Raw genomic sequence first — 22588 nt, 5'->3', positions numbered from 1 at the left:
CAGCTATTTACAGTCTATATAAACGACTTGGATACAGGGATAGAAGGTTCTATAGCCAGATTTGCAGACAACACAAAAATAGGTGGGACAGTAAGTTGCAATGAAGAAATAAGGATATAGATAGGTTAGGAGAGTGGGCCAAAATGTGTCAGGTGGAGTTTAACGTGGATAAGTGTGAGGTCATGCATTTTGGTTGGAAAAATGGGGAGGCAACTTATTATCAAAGTGGGGAGACAGTTTGGGGTGCTCCATTGCCCAGGGATCTAGGGGTCCTTGTTCATGAGTTGCAGAATACTAGCATGCAGATAAAGCAGATAATAAAGAAATGGAATGTTGACATTTATAGCTAAAGGAATTGAGTATAAAGAGGCGGCATGGTGGCGCAATGGTTAGCACTGCTGCATCACGGCGCCGAGGACTTGGGTTCGATCCCGGCCCTGTGTCACTGTCACATTTTCCCTACGTCTGTATGAGTTCCAACCCCACAATCCAAAGATGTGCAGGGTAGGTGCATTGGCTATGCTAAATTGCCCCTTATATGGAAAAAAAATTGGGTACTCTAAATTTATTTTAAAAAAGGAATAGAATATAAAGATAAGGAAGTGTTGCAACCATACAAAGCATTGGTGAGACCACACCTGGAGTATTCTGCACAGTTTTGGTCAAATTATTTGAGGAAAGATGTTGTGGCATTGGAGGCAGTTCAGTGGAGGTTCACTAGGTTGATTCCAGAGATGAGGGTTTGTCGTATGAAGAGAGATTAAACAGTTTAGGCCTATACTCTCTAGAGTTTAGAAGAATGAGGAAAGATTAAATTGAAGTATACAAGATGATAAAAAGTATGGATAAAGTAGACGTGGAGCGGATGCCTCCTATTGTGTGGCATTCTAGAACGAGATGTCATAGTCTTAGTATAAGAGGTAGCAAATTTAAATCAGCATTGAGGAGAATCTACTTCTTCCAAAGGGTTGTGAATCTGTGGAATTCGCTATGCCAGAGTGTGGGGGATGCTGGGACAGTGAGTAAATTTAAGGAGGAGTTAGACAGATTTTTAATTGGTAATGGTTTGAAGGGTTATGGAGAATGGGCAGGATGGTGGAGTTAAGGCCAGGATGAGATCAGCCATGATCAAATGGCAGAGCAGACTCAATTGGCCAAATGGCCTAATTCTGCTTCTATATCTTATGAACCTATGAACTATTATTCTGTGTGATTGAAATGGATTGAGAGCTGTATGTTTAGTTCCTTTATTGTTATTTAATTGGGAACAGAAATAGTAATTAAGGGTATTGTATTTACTGTATTAAATAATATTGTTTAAGGGGTAACTGAAAGCTATTTTCGGGTGTGATGTTAAAGAGTTTAATATTGTGTTAATAATTAAGTTTTGTTTTAAAATATCAAATCCCTATTTCTTTGTGCAGTAACTCCTGGAGCGAAGTATTCTTTTTGCATATTTTTACAAAACAAACTAGAATATTGGGGTTTCATCCGGTATCCCAGCCACTGTTGGGGTTGTTATGTCCTGGGTTGTGGCTGTAGTACAGATGCACACAGAACATCTAGTTCTTTGACTAGTAAGATAGTTTATTAACAAAATGAATGCGTGGTAAGATAACTAATGAACTATCATACAAACGGCAACAAATAAGTGAATTCTCCAGGAGCTATTTCTAATGCGACTATCCTCTTCTGCTGATCTGTGGAGTCACATGGTGGAACACCGTTCCCACCAGCTGGTCGGAGGTCATATATCCAACTATATACATTGCTATGCATATGCATATCACCACAGGCAAGGTCTAGGATCATAATACACTTGAGGGGGGCCTTGTTTAACGTGTCATCTGAAAAATGGCATTGTTGAGTGCAGCACTCACTCCTTCAGTAATACACTGCTTTATCAGCCTAAGTTTTTGTTCTCAAGTCCTGGAGTGGGACTTGAACCCACAACCCTCTGACTCAGAGTGAGTGTGCTTCCAATTGAGGCACAGTGGAGAGAATTCCACACTTTAGGGCCGAGGAAGTTGAAAACATGGTGGAGTGATAAAAATCAAACCAAAATCAATAAAAGGTATTAAATCCAGGATGCAAATGTGTGTATTTTCATTGCCACTGAGCAGATGGATAATTTGACTATTGTTATTTACAAATAGCACTAATAGCCAAATAGAGTTTACACACAGCTGCAGTAATACTTCTCCAAATATGTAAACTACCAAGCTTAGCCTCAACAAATTATAATTATTTTGATTTCTCAATAATTGATTACTTTGATTGTGCTTGCCAGTTCCTCCACTGTTGTGTCCCTACAGCTTTTAATGATACACTTGTAACATATTTCCTAACTTCTGAACATAAACTCCAAGTCCAACGATGTTGATTTACATTTGGATTTCTCTAAAAACAGCAGGGACTGTTTCACGCAGCTGGGTGATTAGGACAGAGGGGCTTGGTTTGTGTGGTCAGATTATTTGGGGGGAGACGAGAGGGAACATTTCATGGTGCTTTATCAGCAGAATGAGGAGGGTAAACGTTCCTGTTACAGTCTAAAGCAAAATAGTCCTTCATTTCCACTTCACACGGTAATATCAAAACACGAAGGGGCATGGGCTGGAGGCTGGTGGATACAGCCCATTGTCAGGTCGGGCTGTGAAAAGAACAATTGGAATCCTGTGTCAAGCGTGGAATGCTGGGACCAGTGGTTTGGGCTTCGCGCGGTTCGCGCATCCTCTGTCCTGCTGGGGGGGGGGGGGGGGGTCCTCTCTTTCATGAAGGAGGGGAGGGGAGCAGGAGGGGGACAGCAACAGAAGGCCAGGGGTGCGATGCGCTTGCGCGAGGTGCCGAGCCGTTGCCAACGCGAGCGGCTTGTACTCCAGCCGAGCGTTATCGATGTGCGCGAGAGAGTCGGGCTAACCGCCTGACAGGTAAACACCATGGACGAAGCGTGCTGAGATTACCGTGTGGGCAAAGAAAAAAAAAACAAGAGCATGGAGATCGAAAAAAGAACGAATGGCTACGAATACGAAGAAAAAACCGGGATAAAACCAATTAATAGTAAGTCAGCGAGGTTATATATTTTTTAAAATGAAATTATATTTCTTTACTGCCGAAGCAAGAAGTGTACATAATGGTGGTCAGTTGCACGTTGGTCGTTGTCAATTTTGTTTGTATTCAGCTGTTTACCATTGTTTTCAAAGTAATAATGGTAACTATTTGATTGTTTATCCATTCCCCGTCCCGATTTTTGCAGGGTCTCATCGTTTCTAAAAATGCACTTTTGTTTCCAAGAGGTAGTAATGATTGTGTGTGGGGGGGGGGGGGGGGGGGTTTGCGCCGTTTTAAGCTTAATTTTGAGACAAAAATGCAGCTGGGGACATTTATTAGAAATGTGTTTCTCTGTAGTGATGAGTCTTTGTAAGGTCGTAAAACGTGAACTTTTGAACTTGAGAGCACCCTGAAGCAATTAGGAGAAGGCATAATAAGGACACCGCCGAATTACAAAGGACGTATAAAAAGAATAGAAAACATCATCAATCAAAATAGCATCATATAATTAAAATACATCGAAGTAAGCCGGTGTCATGGCTTTCAAATACAATTTGCTTAAGGACATCTAGATTTAAAATTAATTTCAGAATCAATCAAAATTAAATTTAAGGCAATTCTCAAGTTTTGCTTGAAATGTAACCTGCTTGAATTTTTAAATAGTTTTTTTTAGTGTAAGTGCCGAAAGGTTTGGTGCTAATAGGCTGATTTTAAAAGGTTGATTTTTGAAGGGAGTAACATGCATTTTCGAGAGGACCACATTGGATCGATAGTGTGAAGTCTTTTCAGCTGACTTGCTTAACTCTTAATTTACAATTCCTCATTTTACTTTTAGAATTATGTGTTTTGTATATTCTTGCAATCTCAATGCAGTTTTTTTCTGATGATTTGAAATTCATTTTCTTAATATTAAAAACTTTCATTTGAAGTTGCAGTGAAAGTACACACTTATTTTGAAGACATTGGTCAATGCATTAATAGCCATCTAGAGTAGAATTCTCACATTTGCATACGGATGGGAAATTGAATTTGCAAATGTTGTTGTTCCTCTACCATTGCTTGTGTTTGAAATATGTTTGCTTTAAAATCGTATTTTCACTATTTGGGCCTGATAACTTTTTTTTTTCTTGAAGCATTGCTTTCCAGTTTCTTTGTTTGGATGGGCAATGTTTGTTTTTGATAAATTTAATTCCTATAGAATTACCGAATGTTGGTGAAAAGGAACCAGATTTAGCCGATTCTGGTATAGTATATGCGGATTAATTAATTGTATCCCATTTATTGTGATACAGAAGCTATTTTGCTTGAAAATAAATATTATCCTTCCTTAAACATGGCTTTCATATGATCACAGTGCCTCAAAACAACTATTTGAAGAAAACTAAGTAATAGTAAGACAGCCATCCAATACATTAAGCAAAAAACTTGCCTCACAGTGAAGGTAATAGTGGTCTTTGCATTTTACATTCCAAAATACATAATTGAACAAGGCATGACTGAAAGTTTTCTTGTAAAGGAGGAAAATATTGAAATTCAGCAGAAAATATTTTGCAGAAATTTACCAGAATGCCTTTTGTGTATTGTGAAATACTCCTCCAGGTAACAATTGTCTTCCAGGCCATGTAAACTTGGAAGTACACTCATGTCTTGGAGGTTGGATTGTCGCTCACCTCTCCAAGTCTTCTTTGTATAATTTGAATTTTGTATGCTCTTATTTAAAAAAAAAATCAGTTACTGTTTATTCTGGGACTATGAATATCATAATGTCAATTGTTTCAGATTGTGCCATCGCCATTTGGAGGAGGAAGTTCCATTGCAGAATTAATGTTACAGCACTTTGCATTTTAAATCATGTTCGGGAGCATATCTGAAATATTAATTTTAAAACAATACACAAATTTCAATATTCCAGAACCGCAAAGACCAAATTGTGATGTGATCATTTTGATCCTGAAATTGTATAATATTGCGTAATGATCTATTAACTGCTTGTTCTTAGTAACACACTTGGGCTGTTTTGTCATTACCTGACCTTTAACCTTCCTACATCTTGTTCAAAAAGGGTTGGGTAGAGAGGGGAAGCCTGGTTTATCTGCTAATCTAGTGTTAACAAAACAGTAATGCTAAAATGGAGATAGAGGCTATTCTTGCAAGTAATTCTGGAGGCATTGCCAATAGCTTTGTTTTTGACTGTTATTTTGCAATGAATGAAGTTACATACAATGCATTTTATAACTACCCTGTACTGCCTGGAGTATTTTTCATGAATTAATTAGCTCTTGCATGGTATCTAAGAAGGGTGTTATGTGATAAAATTTAATATTCATTTATAAATGGGTTCAAAATTGAGAAATATAGGCAGCTCTTGGTACCTAACTAGCTGAATGCTTAAGATTCTAGGCCTAGGTGTGTGTTTTCAGTTTGAAGTGCTACATATTTAGCAGATGCTCTTGGCCTGTTGGAATGTTGCTGTCTACATAATCAAGAAAAATGTGCACAGAACTGAATAGCTGGAAATGAGATGTGATGTGGATTCTTTAAATCATGTGGGCAGATTACATTTTGGGTTTTTATATTCGGAATTGTGTTATGTGGATTAGTGAGCGTTGTAATGTAACTTTTTGGTATCTACTACACAGAACAATTTAAGTTTAAATAAATTAGGAAAGTGTTGAATCTGTAAATAGATGGGGAACTAAGTTAGAACACAGCCAAGGACATTTGTTTCGCTGGAACAGCCTTTGCACAATTCAGAAGTATCTTATATAATAATCGCTTATTGTCACAAGTAGGCTTCAATGAAGTTACTGTGAAAACCCCTAGTCGCCACATTCTGGCGCCTGTTTGGGGAGGCCGGTACGGGAATTGAACCCGCACTGCTGGCCTTGTTCTGCATTACAAGCCAGCCGTTTAGCCCATGCAATTCTCAGCATAAACTACCATGTAATAACAGACTTTACTGGTGGTCTATTTCTACTAGAATTGTTTGCTCGGAGGTAACAATTAATTCTAATTTCAATCTGTTCAGATTCATTATTATATGTTTAATATGTAGGTGTTACATTAATTATAGATCATTACATTAAAGTAGATCATTACATTAAAGTATGTTCCTTTTTGTTATACCACAGAGCAATTTCTTAACATTTGTTGACATGAGAGTTCGTGGTTTTGTCTTTTGTAGTGTCCTGGAAGTAAATTTAATTCTCCTCCTTTTAGGAATAAGAAACCAACACCAAAATTCTTGTGAATTAAAAAAAAAAAATTTCATGTGCGGGCTTGTCCAAGTCAACATTTGTTTTGTAGAATTGGACTGTACACTTTTTTTAATTTCTTGGTCACTTGGGTATGAAGCCGTTTTTCTAACAAAATTGCTCTTAATTATGGATTATTCTATGTTCGATAAGTGACACCATTTGTCAGGCCATATGACAACTGTGGGTTATCAAAATCACTGATTTTTGTATTTCATAAATAGCACTTGGTTAAATTATTCTTTGTTTTGCATGCTTCTATTTTCAATAATATTTTAAAAGTAAAAAACCTCATCAATTTACCACGAATATCAGTTCTCATGTTCTTCCAGTGCAGCAAAATCAAAACATTCAGAGGTTTGGCATTGATAAGTTGATTCTTATGTATTCCTTTTAGTTGCCATTTGCAAATATTGAAATTTTGGTTATAAAATGCTTATGAAAGTTAGTGTCAGTCATCTGGTCTTCCATTCTTGACATTTTGCAATACATACTATAATTGGTATCGAGCTATTTAGTTGCCTTCATGATAACTGTTTTTAAAAACATTATTCATACTTGAACCCAATGTTTACATTTTAAATAGTTTATCTGTTCATACTAAAAGTTACACATTTAGGATTGTTTCTGATATATCTGCTATGTTCAGTCTCAGTACTCATTTTTTGGTAGAAAGTGTTAACGTTATTCATATCTCGCTGTCTCTGTCGCTCTCTCTTTCTCACCTCCATGGACTTTTCCAAGAATTCCAATGGAGTTTGAATGCCTGTTGGCAGAAAGCCTTCTATCACTTGTGGGCTCTGGTCCTTCCTTTTGGGCTGCAGCAGGGGAGATGCAGTATTGGCAACAGAGAGAGGAAGCTGTGCACAGGAAGGAGGAGAAGGTCTCTTAACAGAGGGCTGTACTTGCTAGGTTATTCAGAGAGCGCTTCTCGTCCTATTTCCACCTCAGTTTGGAGCAGTGGCTGAGGTGATTTACTCTTTAAATACTTTAGTGCATGCAGAAAGAATACTGATGGACAGGCACAGAAATGCTTAGTGCATTGTCAAGCTTCCTACAAAACCACCAGAAATGTTGTAGAGCAAACCATTATTATATTCTAAAATAATTTGATTTGATTTGATTTATTGTCACATGTACCAAAGTACAGTGAAAAGTATTTTTCTGCGGCCGAGGGAACGTACACAGTATGTACATAATAGACAAAGGGAATAATCAACAGAGAACATTGACAAATGGTACATCGACAAACAGTGATTTGTTACAGTGCAGATCAAGGAGCCAAACAAAGCAAATACATGAGCAAGAGCTCATAATGTTCTTACAGGGAATGGTGTTCCTACAGGGAACAGATCAGTCCGAGGGGGAATCGTTGAGGAGTCTTGTAACTGTGGTGAAGAAGCTGTTCCTGTGTCTGGATGTGCAGGTCTTCAGACTTCTGTACTTTCTGCCTGATGGAAGGGTCTGGAAGAAAGCAATGCCTGGGTGGGAGGGGTCTCTGATAATGCTGTCTGCCTTCCTGAGGCAGCATGGGGTGGTAAGCTTGTGTGATGTGCTGGGCTGAGTTCACCACACTCTGCAGTTTCTTGCGATCTTGGACTGAGCAGTTGCCATACCTGGCTGTGATGCAGCCGGATAGGATGCTCTCTATCGCACATCTGTAGAAGTTTGTGAGAGTCGATGAAGACATGCCAAATTTCTTTAGCTTCCATAGGAGGTAGAGATGTTGAGCTTTGTTGACTGTTGCATCAACATGAGTGGACCAGGACAGACTGTTGGTGATGGTGACCCCCAGGAACTTAAAGTTATCGACCACCTCCACTTCGGAGCCATTGATGCAGATGGGAGTGTGTGTCGTGCTTAGCTTCCTGAAGTCGATGATCAGTTCTTTGGTCTTTCCGACATTTGGAGAGAGGTTGTTTTCGGTACACCATGCAACCAAGTGATTTATCTCCCTCCTGTAGTCTGATTCGTCGTTGTTTGAGATACGGCCCACCACAGTCGTATCATCCGCAAACTTATAGATTGAGTTGGAGTTAAATCTTGCCATATGGTCATCTGTGTATAGGGAGTATTGTAGAGGACTGAGCACACATCTTGCGGGGCCCTGGTGTTGAGGACTAATGTGGAGGAGGTGCTGTTGCCTATCCTGACAGATTGTGGTCTGTTGGTTAGGAAGTCAAGGATCCAGCTGCACAGGGAGGGGTCATGTCCAAGATTTCAAGAGTTTGGTTATTAGTCTTGTCGGTTTAATGGTGTTAAAGGCGGAGCTGTAGTCGATGAACAGCAGTCTTACATAGGTGTCCTTGTTGTCGAGGGGTTAGAGTGTTGATTGTAGAGCCAGGGAGATAGCATCTGCTGTGGACCGGTTACGGTGATAGGCAAACTGCAGTGGGTCCAAGACCGTCTGGGAGGCTGGCAGTGATCCATCTCGTGACTAGCCACTCGAAGCATTTCATGATAACAGGCGTCAGGGCCACCGGTCGGTAGTCGTTGAGGCAGGCTACCTTGCGCAGGCTCTGAGTGCTCGCCCGGGGACTCCGTCGGGGCCCGTTGCTTTCCGCGGATTCACTTTCAAGAAGGCAGCTCTTACCTCTGAGTCTGTAATAGTGGGTATGGGTGTGTCCAGGGCTGTTGGGGCGGGTGGCATTGGCTGACTGCTCAAAGCGGGCAGAGAACTTGTTCAGATCATCGGGTAGGGATGCTCCAGCCCCAGATAATCCGCCTGGGCTTGCTTTGTAGCCTGTGATCTTGTGTAGGCCCTGCCATAGTCGTCATGGGTTAGTGTCGTTGGCCTGGGACTCTAGTTTGATGCGGTATTGTCTTTTTGCAACCCTGATGGCTTTCCGTACTTCATACCTGGATTTCTTATATAGGTCAGGGTTATCAGACTTGAACGCCTCTGTCCGGAATTTCAACAGGGAGTGAACCCTTTGGTTGAGCCAGGGTTTCGATTGGGGAATACCCGTTTTGACAGATCTATTGTTTGGACTGCTTGTGGGAGTGTTTCCAGATTTATGGTAGGCTGCTGCCTGCTACACGACTTAACTCTCATGCAAGCATAGCCCTTGCTACCAGACCTTCAGCAAGAAGCTTGGAGTGGGGGAGGTATCCGGGATGACATCGCTCCTGACAGGCCAATCTGTGAGCATCTCTGTGTCCGGTTCTCCTAAAACCATCCCACATTAACACTGTCTGGAATTTCTTGTCATCCTTTTGGTCAGTCATCCTCTGAAATAAAAGACACTGCCAAAAAAACATTCTCCAACAAATTTAACCAGTAACACTTGTGACAGTGCATACAAAGCTGAAATATTTGCTCTTGTTCATTCCATTAATACCTGTCTTGTGAGTGCTATTGCTTGTTCGGGTGCTCCTTTGCATTGCTACCCCAGTGGTTGCAGCATGTCTGTATGGTAGAAAGCTGCTAACTTTTAGTGGAAAAGATTGCAGGTGGCATTGCAAAACGTCGTCCAGCATCTCTGAACCTTGAGGGTCTGACTTTGGACTGCACCATCATGGCATGGGTAGCAGCAGTTTGCACAGGCTGGCTGAGAGTTTTAAGCAAAAGGCACTGGCCTTTGGTGGTAGGAGGAATGCTGTCCGCTTGAGTGAGGGCTGCAGATTTTTGTACCATGGAGTCACTGTCTCTCCCTTATGGTTGTGCTTCAGCAATTCTGGTAATGTCCTGGACCACAGATTGCTGGACTACAGAGAGAGCCTAATTGCCCTTTTGAGGGCTGGTATCTGCTTCCATGATGGCACTAAGCTGGGCATGCATGGCAGTAGGCATGCCCAGCCTCCCTGAACAGGTGCTGGGATGTGGCGACCAGGGGCTTTTCACAGTAACTTCATTTGAAGCCTACTTGTGACAAGTAATTTTCATTTCATTTTTCATGTATCTCATGACCTCCGTCTTAACTGCAGGTGGCTTCTGCTTTTGCTGCAGTGGAAGCTGAGATAATTGCCACTGGAAGCCACAGTGCAGGTGGTTCTGGGAATGTGTGCTTGGAGTTGGCCATCAGTTATGAGCGAGAAAGCAGTCTTAAAGTTCTGCATGAAGTCCTGTTCTGATTTGGAGCTGGACTTCATGCTTTTTGACAAAGGCTTTGTGTATGCCCATCAGCCTTCTTTCTGTGTGCCGCACCATCATGTCCACATCCGAGGAACTCGATGGATTCCTGGAGTGAAGGGGCTGTCTTATGAGGAAAGGTTGGACAAGTTGGGCCTGTATCCATTGGAGTTTAGGAAGAATGAGAGGTGATCTTATCAAAACATAACCTCCCGAGGAGACTTGATGACCGTGGCCACTCATGTGAGGGCAATGAACTTTTTATGGCACTGATGCCATGTCTTCAGCACGACTTCCATGGTTACCTTCTTAAGGGCTTCCTGGTCCGCTGCAGAAACATGACCTCTCACCTTTCCACCTCTTTGTCTGAAACTTCCAGCACTGCATCAGCTTCTCCATTGGAACTTGTAGTTTTCTGAAACACTTCTTCAAGTAGTTCCACCAGCTGCTGTAGCAAGAATGTCCCTTCCATTTAAAGAGGTGCAGGATAGCTGAAAGGAATGTTTGTTATGCATGCACCTAGGTCTTTTTCTGAGAGCACAGCCAGTCAGTATAGCACATTTTGTGCATTCTGCTGTCATGCTGATAAACAGATAGCACAAAGTTTCTGTGCTGACTGGATCATCTTGGCATGCCTGAAAATTGCATTATTGATTTTTGATTATTTTTTTTTTTAGCTAATAATGTCCTATCCCCCCCCCCCCTTTTTCGAAGGTAGTGATTCATTGTGAGGGTGTGGCGTTCCCACACTAGCAAACCTCTAGTACTACCTAGGAGCTGAGATAGTACTAAATTAATTAATCAGTCATGAGAGAGGGAAGGTGCGAAACCTAGTAATCTTGTCCTTGCCCATTTCTGACACACACACATACACACACATACACACACATACACACACACACACACACACACACACACACACACACACACACACTCTTATATCAAATCAAAGCAAATGTGAGCAGGTATACTTGTTTTTCCTCCTTCAGCTGAGGGATTTGGAGATGAATAATGAAGTTTTCGCCACGGCCTCTGGCAGAGATCAGCTAAATCAGCAAGGATAAGGGAACTAACCTGGGTTACTCCTGGTCCTTATGACTCAAAATTGTTACGTGATGCATTTAGCATTTAAACCATGTACATGATTTTCCATGTTTTATATTTTCAGAATTTTAAATTATATTTTGATTGCACCTCTTGTGTTTCACTTCCCTTCCAACAATAAATTCACTTAAGTTATTCAATTCATAGGTTTCATGGAAACTTCATGGCTTTTGTCATTGAAAATGGTAATTTCTAATCAACTTGGATATTTTGCTCCATTAGAAAATCCATATAACCAAACTCCAACAAAGAATAATTTGAGAAAATGAATCAAGTATTGTAAAGTTAACTGTGTTTTAAGAGATACATCTGGTTCTTTCTAAATAATTTGAAATTTCTTTTCAGTTTATAGAAAGTATTTTACTTTCAGTAAATAAGCCCAGAAAGCCAATTCTTATTCCGTTCTCCTTGAATAAGAAGCTAAATGTTTATCCAGCCTATGAACTGGTTGCTTAAATGAGAGAGACTTTAATTGTGTAATCCAGTCAAATTTACATAAGAACAGGATCAGAATCTTTTTCAGCTGGCTGTTCAGAAAATTTTGATTGTCTTCAGGGTGTGTGGTATTGCTTTGATCCTTCCTTCGACCTCCAGGTCAATTTTCTGTTTTCTCAAATACTCATTGAAAAGAGTAGTACCCTTTGCTAACCATGTTAAAATGTTAACCTTAACCCCTAATGTGCTTGTCATAGAATATATATATAGTAAATTTATGACATTTCCTAAAAATTAAATGTTGCTAAATGCAAATAGTGGGGAAAGGTAGCACAATATATAATAAAAACAGAAAATTCTTGAAACAATCAGGCCAGGCAATATCCATGGAGAGAGAAACCGAGCCGACATTTTGGGTCATACTGAAGCGTTGGCTGTTTCTCTCTCTGTGGATGCTGCCTGGTCTGCTGAGTATTTTCATCATTTTCTGTTTTTATTTCAGATTTCTAACATCTACAATATTCAGCTTATAATCATAATAGTCTTTATTAGTGTCACAAGTAGACTTACATTAACACTGCAATGAAGTTACTGTGAAAATCTCCTAGTTGCCACACTGCGGCGCCTTTTCGGTACACTGAGGGAGAATTCAGAATGACCAATTCACTTAACAAGCACGTCATTCGGGACTTGTGGGAGGAAACCGGAGCACCCGGAGGAAACCCACGAAGACACAAGGAGAACGTGCAGACTCTGCGCAGACTGTGACCCAAGATGGGAATTGAACCTGGGTCCCTGGCACTGTGAAGCAACAGTACTAACCACTGTGCTACCGTGCCAGCTTTTCGAGTAGCACAATATATGTTATCTGTACTGTTAAGTTGATAACACATATTTATAATTTCTACATTATGACTGATCCATTGCCCCAACTTTTGGAGATTTTTAAAACTCAATTTTTTTGCTTTAATCCAGAACTACCCGGCCGAAGTTAATTCTGGCCCAAAGTCTCTGTAAACCTTCATGTATCTTGTACTAGTTTTCTGTTCCTAACACCATTAACTGGACAATCTTTTTCAAATCCCTCCAGAGTCTCACGGCACCCTATCTAAGCAATCTCGCTGGCCTAGCCTCTCTTCTTCTGAATATGGATTACTGCTCATTCTTCACTCCGCTATCAGTGCCCACTTCTTCCATCATTAAACCCTTGTTCTTTGGCACTCGCACCGTAAACCACTTTGTCTTGCTATCCCTTTGCAAAGTCTTTAAAAAAAAAAAATCTTATCTCTTCAGCTCTTCAACCCTGCCCCCATTCTTTTTGTCTCCTGTGTCTGTGTTATGTTGTAAAGTGATACAAGCCTGTGATCTTTGCAACCAGCCCAATGGATGGAGATGGTTGTTTCTTTTCCCACATAGTCCTGTGTTCCTACAAAGTTGGGGTGTACAGGAGGTACATTACTGTAAGTCTGTTGGTGATGCATGTCTCCTGGAGCTTATTTTATTATTTTACAAAGTTGGGAAAGATTGATCCAGAATTTCACTGGTAGTTTGGTTTTTTAACCTCCCTCAGTGGTTGATGAAAGTGATGCACAAGGTTCTGCTGTCAAATAGAGAGGGGGAACATTGATGAGCACGATGGTCTTTTCTTCCTTTTTGTTAATGTATACTTGTAAATTACTGAGGCACTTGAAAGGCACAATGAAAATGAAGGAAACAATTGTGATGATTTTATTTTGTTAGGGGGGATTGTAAGCCAGAATCTTCCAAGAATTAACTGTTATGAAGCAAAAATTATGTTTCTCTTAAAAGAATGAGCATCATCAGCAATATTTAGCACTTGCAACAATTCCAATTAGCAGCTCAAATGTTTGGATATTTTGACCATAATCTGTTATTTGCAGAAGTTTTTAAAACTTTGCAGTACTTTTTTAAAAAAGTGTTGGAAAAAAATGTGGATTAGTAAAGTAGGTAAATCTTGATAGCTGTTCAATGTCTTCAGGTTATTAAAATAGGATCACTTCCTCCTGTTCCTATTACAAAATATTGTCCATTTTGTATTCAACTTCCTAAAGTGTACAAAACAATTAGATTATGATGTGTCATGAGCTGTTCACTGTGGTGAACTTTCTTTTTCAGACTTGACATGCCTGAAAATTGCATTATTGTTTGTATGTTCAGTTCCATATAATGTTCGGCAGCCTTTTGACGAGCAATTAACTGATGGTAAGTAATATGAACCCATTACTGAAACACTCTTCTAGTCCTATTATGTTCATATTGAATATTATGTGTCCACTAAATCCAAACTTTTTATAGAGTTGTAAACATTGTGAAATACTACGTACTGTGCCACCATTTCTCCACAGTGGACGATCCGAATTCTCTTTAAACTATCCCTAGAGAAATTCGTTTTAAGTATTACGTTTGTTGCCTTCTTCTGTACCTTCAGAATCATTGAATCCCTACAGTGCAGAAAGACCACCTTACGTAGCTAGGTCCAATCCCTACTCTAGCCCTGTATCCTCATCCAACCGTTGGACACTATGGGGCAATTTAGCACGGCTAATCCACCTAACCTGCACATCTTTGGACTTTGGACCTTCTCTAGAACCTTAACATGCAAAATCAAATGTGAGACCAAAATTGGGCAAACCATTTCAACTATGTTTTTTTTGAAGCATTTCAAGAAAACAAGTACTGAATAAGATCCCTGGTAAGAAGCTAAAGAAAGAGAGAAGATGATACGAGCAAAGCATCTTCTAAATAATGTTTTAAAAGCAGGCAAGCTCATAAGACCAGACCAGAGAACTGTTTAGAAAGTATCGATTCACTGTTAAGAAAGTAGACTCCGTATTTATGCCGAGAGTGAGCTTCTGAAGAATTATAATAAATGGAAGATATTATTGTGTTGTGTGCCTCCAAACTTGATCTTGCCAGTGCCCCTTGCAGATTCACATTCAGAAATTCAGGGCCATCTCAAATTTAGACACCTGTTTCAACATAGTTGGCCAATCATCCTCCGTTAGCTGTGAGTAGTCTTGACTTGTAAGCAAACATGCAAAGCAAACTACCTTTCTTTCCTATGCCAGATACTCTTTGCACTAATTTGTATGGCACTATGAAATAAAACTCTTGTCCTCCATTGTAGTTATGCCATGTATATAAAATCACAACATTCCGTTGTATGAAGGAAAGTTGCGAAACATATGAAGGGGGTTGCAAAAAGAAAATAGTGCAAAGCGTGCGCTTTTCGGCTTGCCGCCTTGAGCAACAGTTGAACATTGACATGCTGTATCTATGCTTCATCTATGGGCAGCACGGTAGCACAAGTGCATAGCACAGTTGCTTCACAGCTCCAGGGTCCCAGGTTTGATTCCCCACTGGGTCACTGTCTGTGTGGAGTCTGCACATTCTCCCCGTGTCGGGGTGGGTTTCCTCCCACAGTCCAAAGATGTACAGGTTAGGTGGATTGGCCATGATAAATTGCCCTTAGTGACCAAAAAGGATTGGAGGGGTTATTGGGTTATGGGGATAGGGTGGAAGTGAGGGCTTAAGTGGGTTGGTGCAGACTTGATGGGCCGAATGGCCTCCTTCGGCATTGTATGTTCTGTATTTTTTGTTTTTTTAAAATTTTTTTATTCTCCTTTTTCACATTTTCTCCCACATTTACATCCATCAACAATAAACAATAATCAGCAAGATATGCCAATCCCCATAATAACAACGATCCCATCTACCCACCGACCCCCAAACCTCAACCCGCATGTTTACATAAACAAATGACAAAAAGGAATCCGGGATTACCTGTAGTCACCCTTAACCTTACACAGCACCCCCCCCCCCCCAAGTCTCCAGCTCTTCCCGTCCACTGCCTCTTGTAAAACTCCTCCTCCCAACCTCGGTTCCTTCCCCCCAACTTTCCACCCCGGCTAGACCACTCGGACCCTGTTCTGCCAGGCTCCCATGGCCACAGCCCCTCCCCCACCTCACTCCCGTTCACTGGCCGGCTTAAACCGGCCAGCGTGGAGGCCCCCGCCCGGGTCCCTTTCCCCTTTGCCCGGCCCTAGGAAAGCCCAAAGATCCCCTTTTAGCACACAAACCCCGCATATCCACCTACACCCCAAAGAACCCTAATTTCGAGATAGGACTGGTGGTATGTGGGGATTTGGACACGGGCTGGGTGGCCTTTCCGAGTCCAGTTAGTGTTAATATGCCTATTAACAGGAGGCTATATTCATTGCTACCAGATTGGTCTAAGGTATGGTCAAAGTGGAGAATCTCCACAATGGTTCTTAAGGCATCATCTGGTGCTTGTGGTGCCTTTTTGTAGCAAAATCATGACTGTACAATTTATGGCAGGGTGAATGATTTCAATGTTCTTTAATGCAGTTTTAAAGGAGTGGTGAAGAAGGTAACGAGGATAGTTAGTTATTGCAGAAATGCTTGTGTAATTTTTCAGGGAGGAGAATGAGCAAATCACGAGGAGTGCAACGTTATCAACTGACAGTATCACTTGCAATGGCTTCTCTTCCCAGCCTCTCGGTCTTGCCTCTGATGTTGCCCAAGGATCTGTCCTTGGCTCCATTCTGTTTCTCATCTACCTGTTGCAACATCAGCTGAAAGCACAGAGTTAGTTGTTAGTTTCCACATATATGCTGAAGGTATTGTTAATTTGGTGAAAATCCATCTGTTGGAGGAAGAAGCTGGAGTCGATCCTTGTCTTCAACACAGGTCTCTTCACAAAGCTAATTGCAGACTACTTATTCTTTCCACAATGTTTCCCCACACAGGTGGAAACTGATCCTCATATACTTGCCCTTTCCACAATAAGTATCAGCTGAACTTAACCACAACTAGAGCATGCATTCAATTTTCACAACATGTGTGACATTAACAGACATGACCATCCTGTGCGGAGAGGGGTGGGGAAGGAAGAGGACCTTTTTGTGAACCTGATTCTGGCCTGGCTAAACTTGCTATCAACAGGTCCAGACAGCAGGCGACCGAGAGGGTTATCCAGCCTGAAAATCTGCCCATTTAACATTGCTATATTTGCAGCCGTGTGTACCTGCAGAGGTGGCAAGTGGTATCTGCTGACACTATTGCGGCCTTCCATGCCCAGTGAGCATCATGGGGTATTTTATCAACCCTGTTATGCACATTTTGGTTTGAAGTTTAAGTTTCTTTTGCAATTTGTCTTTTGTTTGATGCAGTGTCCCTTTAAGGGGATTGATTTGCCCCTTAGTTTGTTTAATTTAGTTTAATTGTTTCAAGTTGAAATAGTATTAACAGGCATGACATCCAGCTCTAGCTCACCACCACCTCTCTCGGCCCCTCCACTGTTGCTAAATTATTAAACTCAACATTTGATACTGGATGAGCAGAAATTTCCTCCAATGAAATATTGGTATGACTGAAGCTACTGTTTTTGGTTCCAACTCCAAACTCCATTCCCTAGCTACAGTTATCCTCCTCTCTGGTAACGGTCTGAGACTTAATCAGATTGTTTTTAACCTTGGTATCATTTTTTTTTTGTATAAATTTAGAGTGCCCAATTAATTTTTTCCAATTAAGGGGCAATTTAACATGGCCAATCCCCTAGTCTGCACATTGTTTGGGTTGTGGGGGCGAAACCCATGCGAACACGGGGAGAATGTGCAAACTCCACACGGTCAGTGACCCAGAGCCGGGATCGTACCTGGGACTTTGGCGCTGTGGTCGCACACATGGCGGCTCCTGCTTGAAGGTGTTGGTTTAAGCCCTTTTCACCAGCGTTTTGGGTAGATTTGACAGAAAAGTGGAGTGGAGAGTGTAGGGCAAGAAGTTCTCCCCTGGATGGCATGTTTACGGGCTATCAGACTGGCTGAAGACAATGAAAGACCTGCCGAGTTGGAGGAGACTCGTGGCGCAGTACCAATTATGAAAATGATGGAGAGGAAGGATCTTCGGTGGGAAAGCTGCAGATGGAGCAATTGATGGGCTTCATTGAAGAGGAATTTTGGCAGAAAAGGAAGGAAATGCAAAGCGACTGGTCAAAGGCGATTTGAGAGGGGGCAGTGGCACCTCTTCGCAGGTCCCTGGAATGAGTGGAAAAGTGCCTCATAACACAGGGGACGACGATCCAGGAGGTGGTGTCCGACCAGAGTGACCATATTGTGTCTTTGAAGACGTAGGTGGCGATCCTGGGGGATCTGTGCAGGTCGCTGCTGTCGAAGGTGGAGGATCAGGAGAATAGGTCCAGATAACAAAATCTGAGGATTGTGGGTCTGCTGGAGGGAACGAATGCCACAAACTAGGTCGCACAGATGTTGGCCAGTTTGGTGGAGGAGAAGGTGTTGGATGAGGCCCCAGAGGTGGCCCATAGGTCCTTGAGGTAGAAACCAACACCGGGGGAGTCACTGCGGGCAGTGATTGCGCGGATGAACAAGTTTCTGGACAAAGAAAAGACCCTGAGGTGGGCTAAGGTTAAAAGGGTCTGTGATTGGGAGGGAAATCTAATCCGGATTTACCAAGACATGGAGTGGAGTTGGCCAGGATGCGAGCAGGGTTCAACAAGGTGACAGATTTGATTTGAGATGTTAACCCTGGCCAGACTTTGAGTAACCTAGAATGGCTGGGAATATTACTTTGGGACGCTGGAACTGGAGGTGGCGAATGACTTTAATAAGTTGGGGGAGAGCTGAATGATGTCTTTGGATGGAGGATGTCTGTGAAGTTGGGTGTTGTTATTGTTCTTGTTTGTCGATTTGTGGGAGAGAAAATTGTAAATTTGTAAGAGGGGAGATTGCACCCCCCCTACTTTTTTCAGGAGGTCTTTTGTATTTTTGACTTTTTTCTTTGTAATAGTTGTATTTTTCTCGCTTTTTGGGATGTGTTGATGTCTTTGATTCTTTTTATGATAATCGGGTGCCTGTTGCACAAGTTAAGGTGGGTTGTATAGGGGGAAGGGATGGGAGAAGTGTAGGAGGGGGCCTTCAGGCAGGAGACGCCACGCCAGGAGCCAAGGGTGGTGATGGCTGACACTGGGAGTGCTGGTGAGAATCATGACATACGGGGGGGGGGAGGATTTTAATTGTATAATGGAGCTAAGGTTGGCTAGGTCGAGCGCCGAGTCGATCTAAAGGTCGAGAATGGCAAAAAGGGCTGGGAGGGTTCATGGAAAGGATGGGGTGTGGATGGTTGTTCCTGGCGGTTTGGTAACCCGGGAGGAAGGGAGTAATTCCTTCTTCTCGCATGTGTATATGTTGTATTCCAGGATTGATTTTTCCGTGGTGATGGTAGGGGTGAAATATTCAAGGATTGTGATCTCAGACCATGTGCTGCACTAGTTAGATGTGAGGCTTTGTTCGGGATAGGTGCAGAGGCCAGGGTAGAGGTTGCACTCTGGACTTTTGGCTGATAAGGAGTTGAGGAGTGGTGCTCCACCAGAATGGTAAGGTGTCAGCAGCTATGTTTTGGGAGGCCTTGAAGGCGGTGCTCCGCTGAATAATTATTTTGTTCAAGGCCCATAGGGATCGGATGAAGAGGGAGGAGCACCGGCGGTTATTGGACGAGATAGATGAGGTGGACAGGAGATACTCGGCGGGCCCCACGAAGGAGCTGTTGGCAGAGAGGACGAAGTTTCAGGGGCAGTTTGACGGGTTGACAATGGGTAAGGTGGTGGGGCAGCTGCGGAAGGCGAGGGGGATGCAGTAAGAGTATGGGGAGAAGGCGAGTCGTTGTTGGCCCACCAGTTGCAGAATCCAGGGAGTCTTTGCAGCTGAGGGTGGAGAAGGGGGATGTAGTGTCAAAGCTGGAGAGGATAAATGAGTTGTATAAGGCTGAGCCGGTGGGGGGAGCAGAGGAAATGGAGGGGTTTCTGGGTGGGTTTGAGTTCCCAGAGTTGGAGGAGGGGATGAGGCAGGCATTGGAGGAGCCGTTGGGGTTAAGGGAGGTGGTGGAGTACATTAGTAGGGTGAAGTCTGGGAAGGCCCTGGGGCTGGACGGCTTTCCGACCGAGTTTTACAAGCCGTTTGTGACGTAGTTGGTCCCTGGTGAGTATGTTTAGTGTGGCAGTGGAAAAGGTTGCTGGCTATGTTAGCACAGGGGTCGATTTCGTTGATCCCAACAAAAGGGAAAGACCTACTGGAATGTGGGTCCTACACAACCATTTTGTTGCTAAACACAAATGTGAAAGTCCTGGCGGTTTTGACTTGACGTGTAGGTTGTAGGGTTGCGTCCAGGAGATGGTTTCTGAGGACATAATGGGTTATGTGAAGGGGAGGTTGATCAATGTAATTATGACTCCATCAGGGGGACAGGAGCCAGAGGTGAATGTGTCCATGGAAGTGGAGAAGGCATTTGACTGGGTAGAGTGGAAATACTTGTTTGAAGTTTCAGGAATATTTGGGTTTGGGCCAAAATTTGTGGCGTGGGTTCGATGGTTGTATGCGTTCCCCATGGCTAGAGTTCGAACGAGCAAGACAAGTTTGAAGTATTTTGGGTTGCATAGAGGGCGAGGCAGGGGTGCCCGCTGTCGCTGTTGTTATTTGCATTGCTGATTGGGCCCTTGGGTGCTACCATTACCGGTGGCAAGGGAACGGTTTAGGTATCTGGGGATTTTGGTAGCTCATGAATGGGCCACAATGCAAAGGTGGAACTGACAGGGTTAGTGGAAGATGTTAAGGGGGACTTTAAAAGGTGATTTGCATTGCACCTGACATTGGCAGAGAGGGTGCAGGTAGTAAAGATGAATGTGCTGCCAGGGTTCCTGTTTGTTTTTCAGTCCATCCTGATTTTTCTCCCCAAGGTCTTTTTCCAGAAGGTGCAGGCGCTGGGCTCGGAATTTGTAAGGGTACGAAAGGTACTGAGGGTACTTTTACAGAGGCAGAGAGGAGGAGGGGGCGGCGGAGTTGATCAGATTGGAGGAGTCCTGTAGGGGTGCAGGTTTGAGGGCCTTGGTTATGGCCCCATTGCCGTTAGCCTCGAGGAAGTCAGGTGCTGGAGTCGATTTGGAATCAGCTGAGGAGGCACTTTAAATTAGACCAGATGTTGGTGTTGATGCTACTGTATGGGAACCACAAGTTTAAGCTGGAGCAGGTGGAATGGATGGGATGTATAGATGGTGGAGGGAGAAGGGTTGGAACACGTCAGGGATGTATTCTCGGGGGAAATCTGCTGGGTTTCATGAGCTGCGGGAGTTTTGAGTTACCAGTGGGGAGTAAGTACAGGCATTGGCAGGTGCGGGACTTTGCGTGAAAGGAGCTACCATCGTCCCCCACCTACCGGAGTACGCGCTGCTGGAGAAATTACTGCTCCCAGATGAGGTGGGGAAGGGCAGGATCGGGGACGTATAAGACGCTGGTGGAAAGGATTAAGCAGAAGTGGGGAGGGGAAGTTCTGGAGAGAGATGGGGTCTTTGGTGTGAGGCGATGTGGCGAGTGAACCCCACTTCCTCTTGTGCTAGAATGAGCTTGATTCAGTTTAAAGTGATGCACAGGGCTCATGACTCGGGCTCGGATGAGTGAGTTCTTCCTATGGCTAATGGATGGATGTGAGAAGTGTAGGTGGGGGAATCATGTTCACATGTTTTGGGGTTGCGAAGAGTTGGAGAGCTTATGGGAGGTGGGGAGAATGGGCGGCACAGTGGTTAGCACTGTTGCTTCACAGCTGCAGGGTCCCAAGTTTGTTTCCCAGCTTGGGTCACTGTCTGTGCGGAGTCTGCATGTTCCCCCTGTGTCTGCGTGGGTTTCCTCCGGGTGCCCTGGTTTCGTCCCACAAGTCCCGAAAGACGTGCTGTTAGGTAATTTGGGCATTCTGAATTCTCCTTTTGTGCACCCGAACAGGTGCCGAAATGCGCCGACTGAGGCTTTTCACAGCAACCTCATTGCAGTATCAATGTAAGCCTACTTGTGACAATAAAGATTATTATTATAAATGTGTAAACTCCACATGGACAGTGACTTGGGGGTCAGGATTGACCTGGGTCCTCGGCACTGTGGGGCAGCAGTGCTAACCAATACGCCACCGTGCCGCCCTGCCGAATGTTTTTTCGGCATCTAAGGATACGATCACTTCTGGATGGGGCCCGGCCGGGGGGGGGGGGGGGGGGGGGGGGGGGCTGGATGGGAAGAATTATTTAATTAATTAGAGGACAGTTGCCGACACTTTAAAAAATCCTGTCTGATCTTCGCCTATCGCCTCCGGAAGACAGGGTTCCAACCTCAGCATCAATACCTTAACCAATAACGTAGTGTCCACATTAAGCTGAGATAGGATGGTATGACCCACACACGACCGAATCCTTATCCTTTTTCAGTAAAAGGGAAATTGCTACCTGCCCAAGCATCATGAAAAGGGAGCCACGGGCCAAAAGCCCTTAATCATCTCTACTCGTAATGGAACTGACTGGCCAGCAAACATCCTATAAAACTCCACAGGAAACCCATCTGGCCCCATCTACGCATTTGCATCTGCCCGATCGCTATTGGGACCACCTCCGGTACCAACAGCGCCTCCAACTCTTCGTGCCTTTCCCCCCCTACTATGGGGAACTCAAAGCCCACTAAGAACTCCGGCATATCTGACTGCCCCCCACCCTTTGGCGGCTCCGACCTGTAGAACGTCTTATCACAAGTTTCAAATGCTCCGTTAACTTTCTCTGGGGTGTACACCAACCCGCCCCTCGAATTCCTAA

At 43.2% G+C, this 22588-nt stretch overlaps 2 protein-coding genes across 3 annotated transcripts in view; one reads left to right on the top strand and one right to left on the bottom strand.

The window, feature by feature from the left end:
• The window catches only part of LOC140399164 (uncharacterized), a 244819-nt gene that overhangs the window by 3167 nt on the left and 219064 nt on the right, over nt 1–22588 (bottom strand). The window lies entirely within an intron of this gene.
• Nucleotides 2827–22588, top strand: part of LOC140399163 (nuclear receptor subfamily 6 group A member 1) — a 684364-nt gene continuing 664602 nt past the window's right edge. Inside the window, exon 1 of one of the 2 annotated variants that reach the window (XM_072488435.1) lies at nt 2827–3057. In XM_072488435.1, the coding sequence (XP_072344536.1) occupies nt 2991–3057 (67 nt within the window). In that variant the 5' untranslated portion in view covers nt 2827–2990. The remainder of the gene's footprint in view (nt 3058–22588) is intronic. The other variant, XM_072488433.1, reaches the window with a different exon arrangement.

Source organism: Scyliorhinus torazame, chromosome 22 (genome assembly GCF_047496885.1).
Source record: "Scyliorhinus torazame isolate Kashiwa2021f chromosome 22, sScyTor2.1, whole genome shotgun sequence".
NCBI lineage: Eukaryota > Metazoa > Chordata > Chondrichthyes > Carcharhiniformes > Scyliorhinidae > Scyliorhinus > Scyliorhinus torazame.
This window is presented reverse-complemented; position numbering and strand designations above follow the sequence as displayed.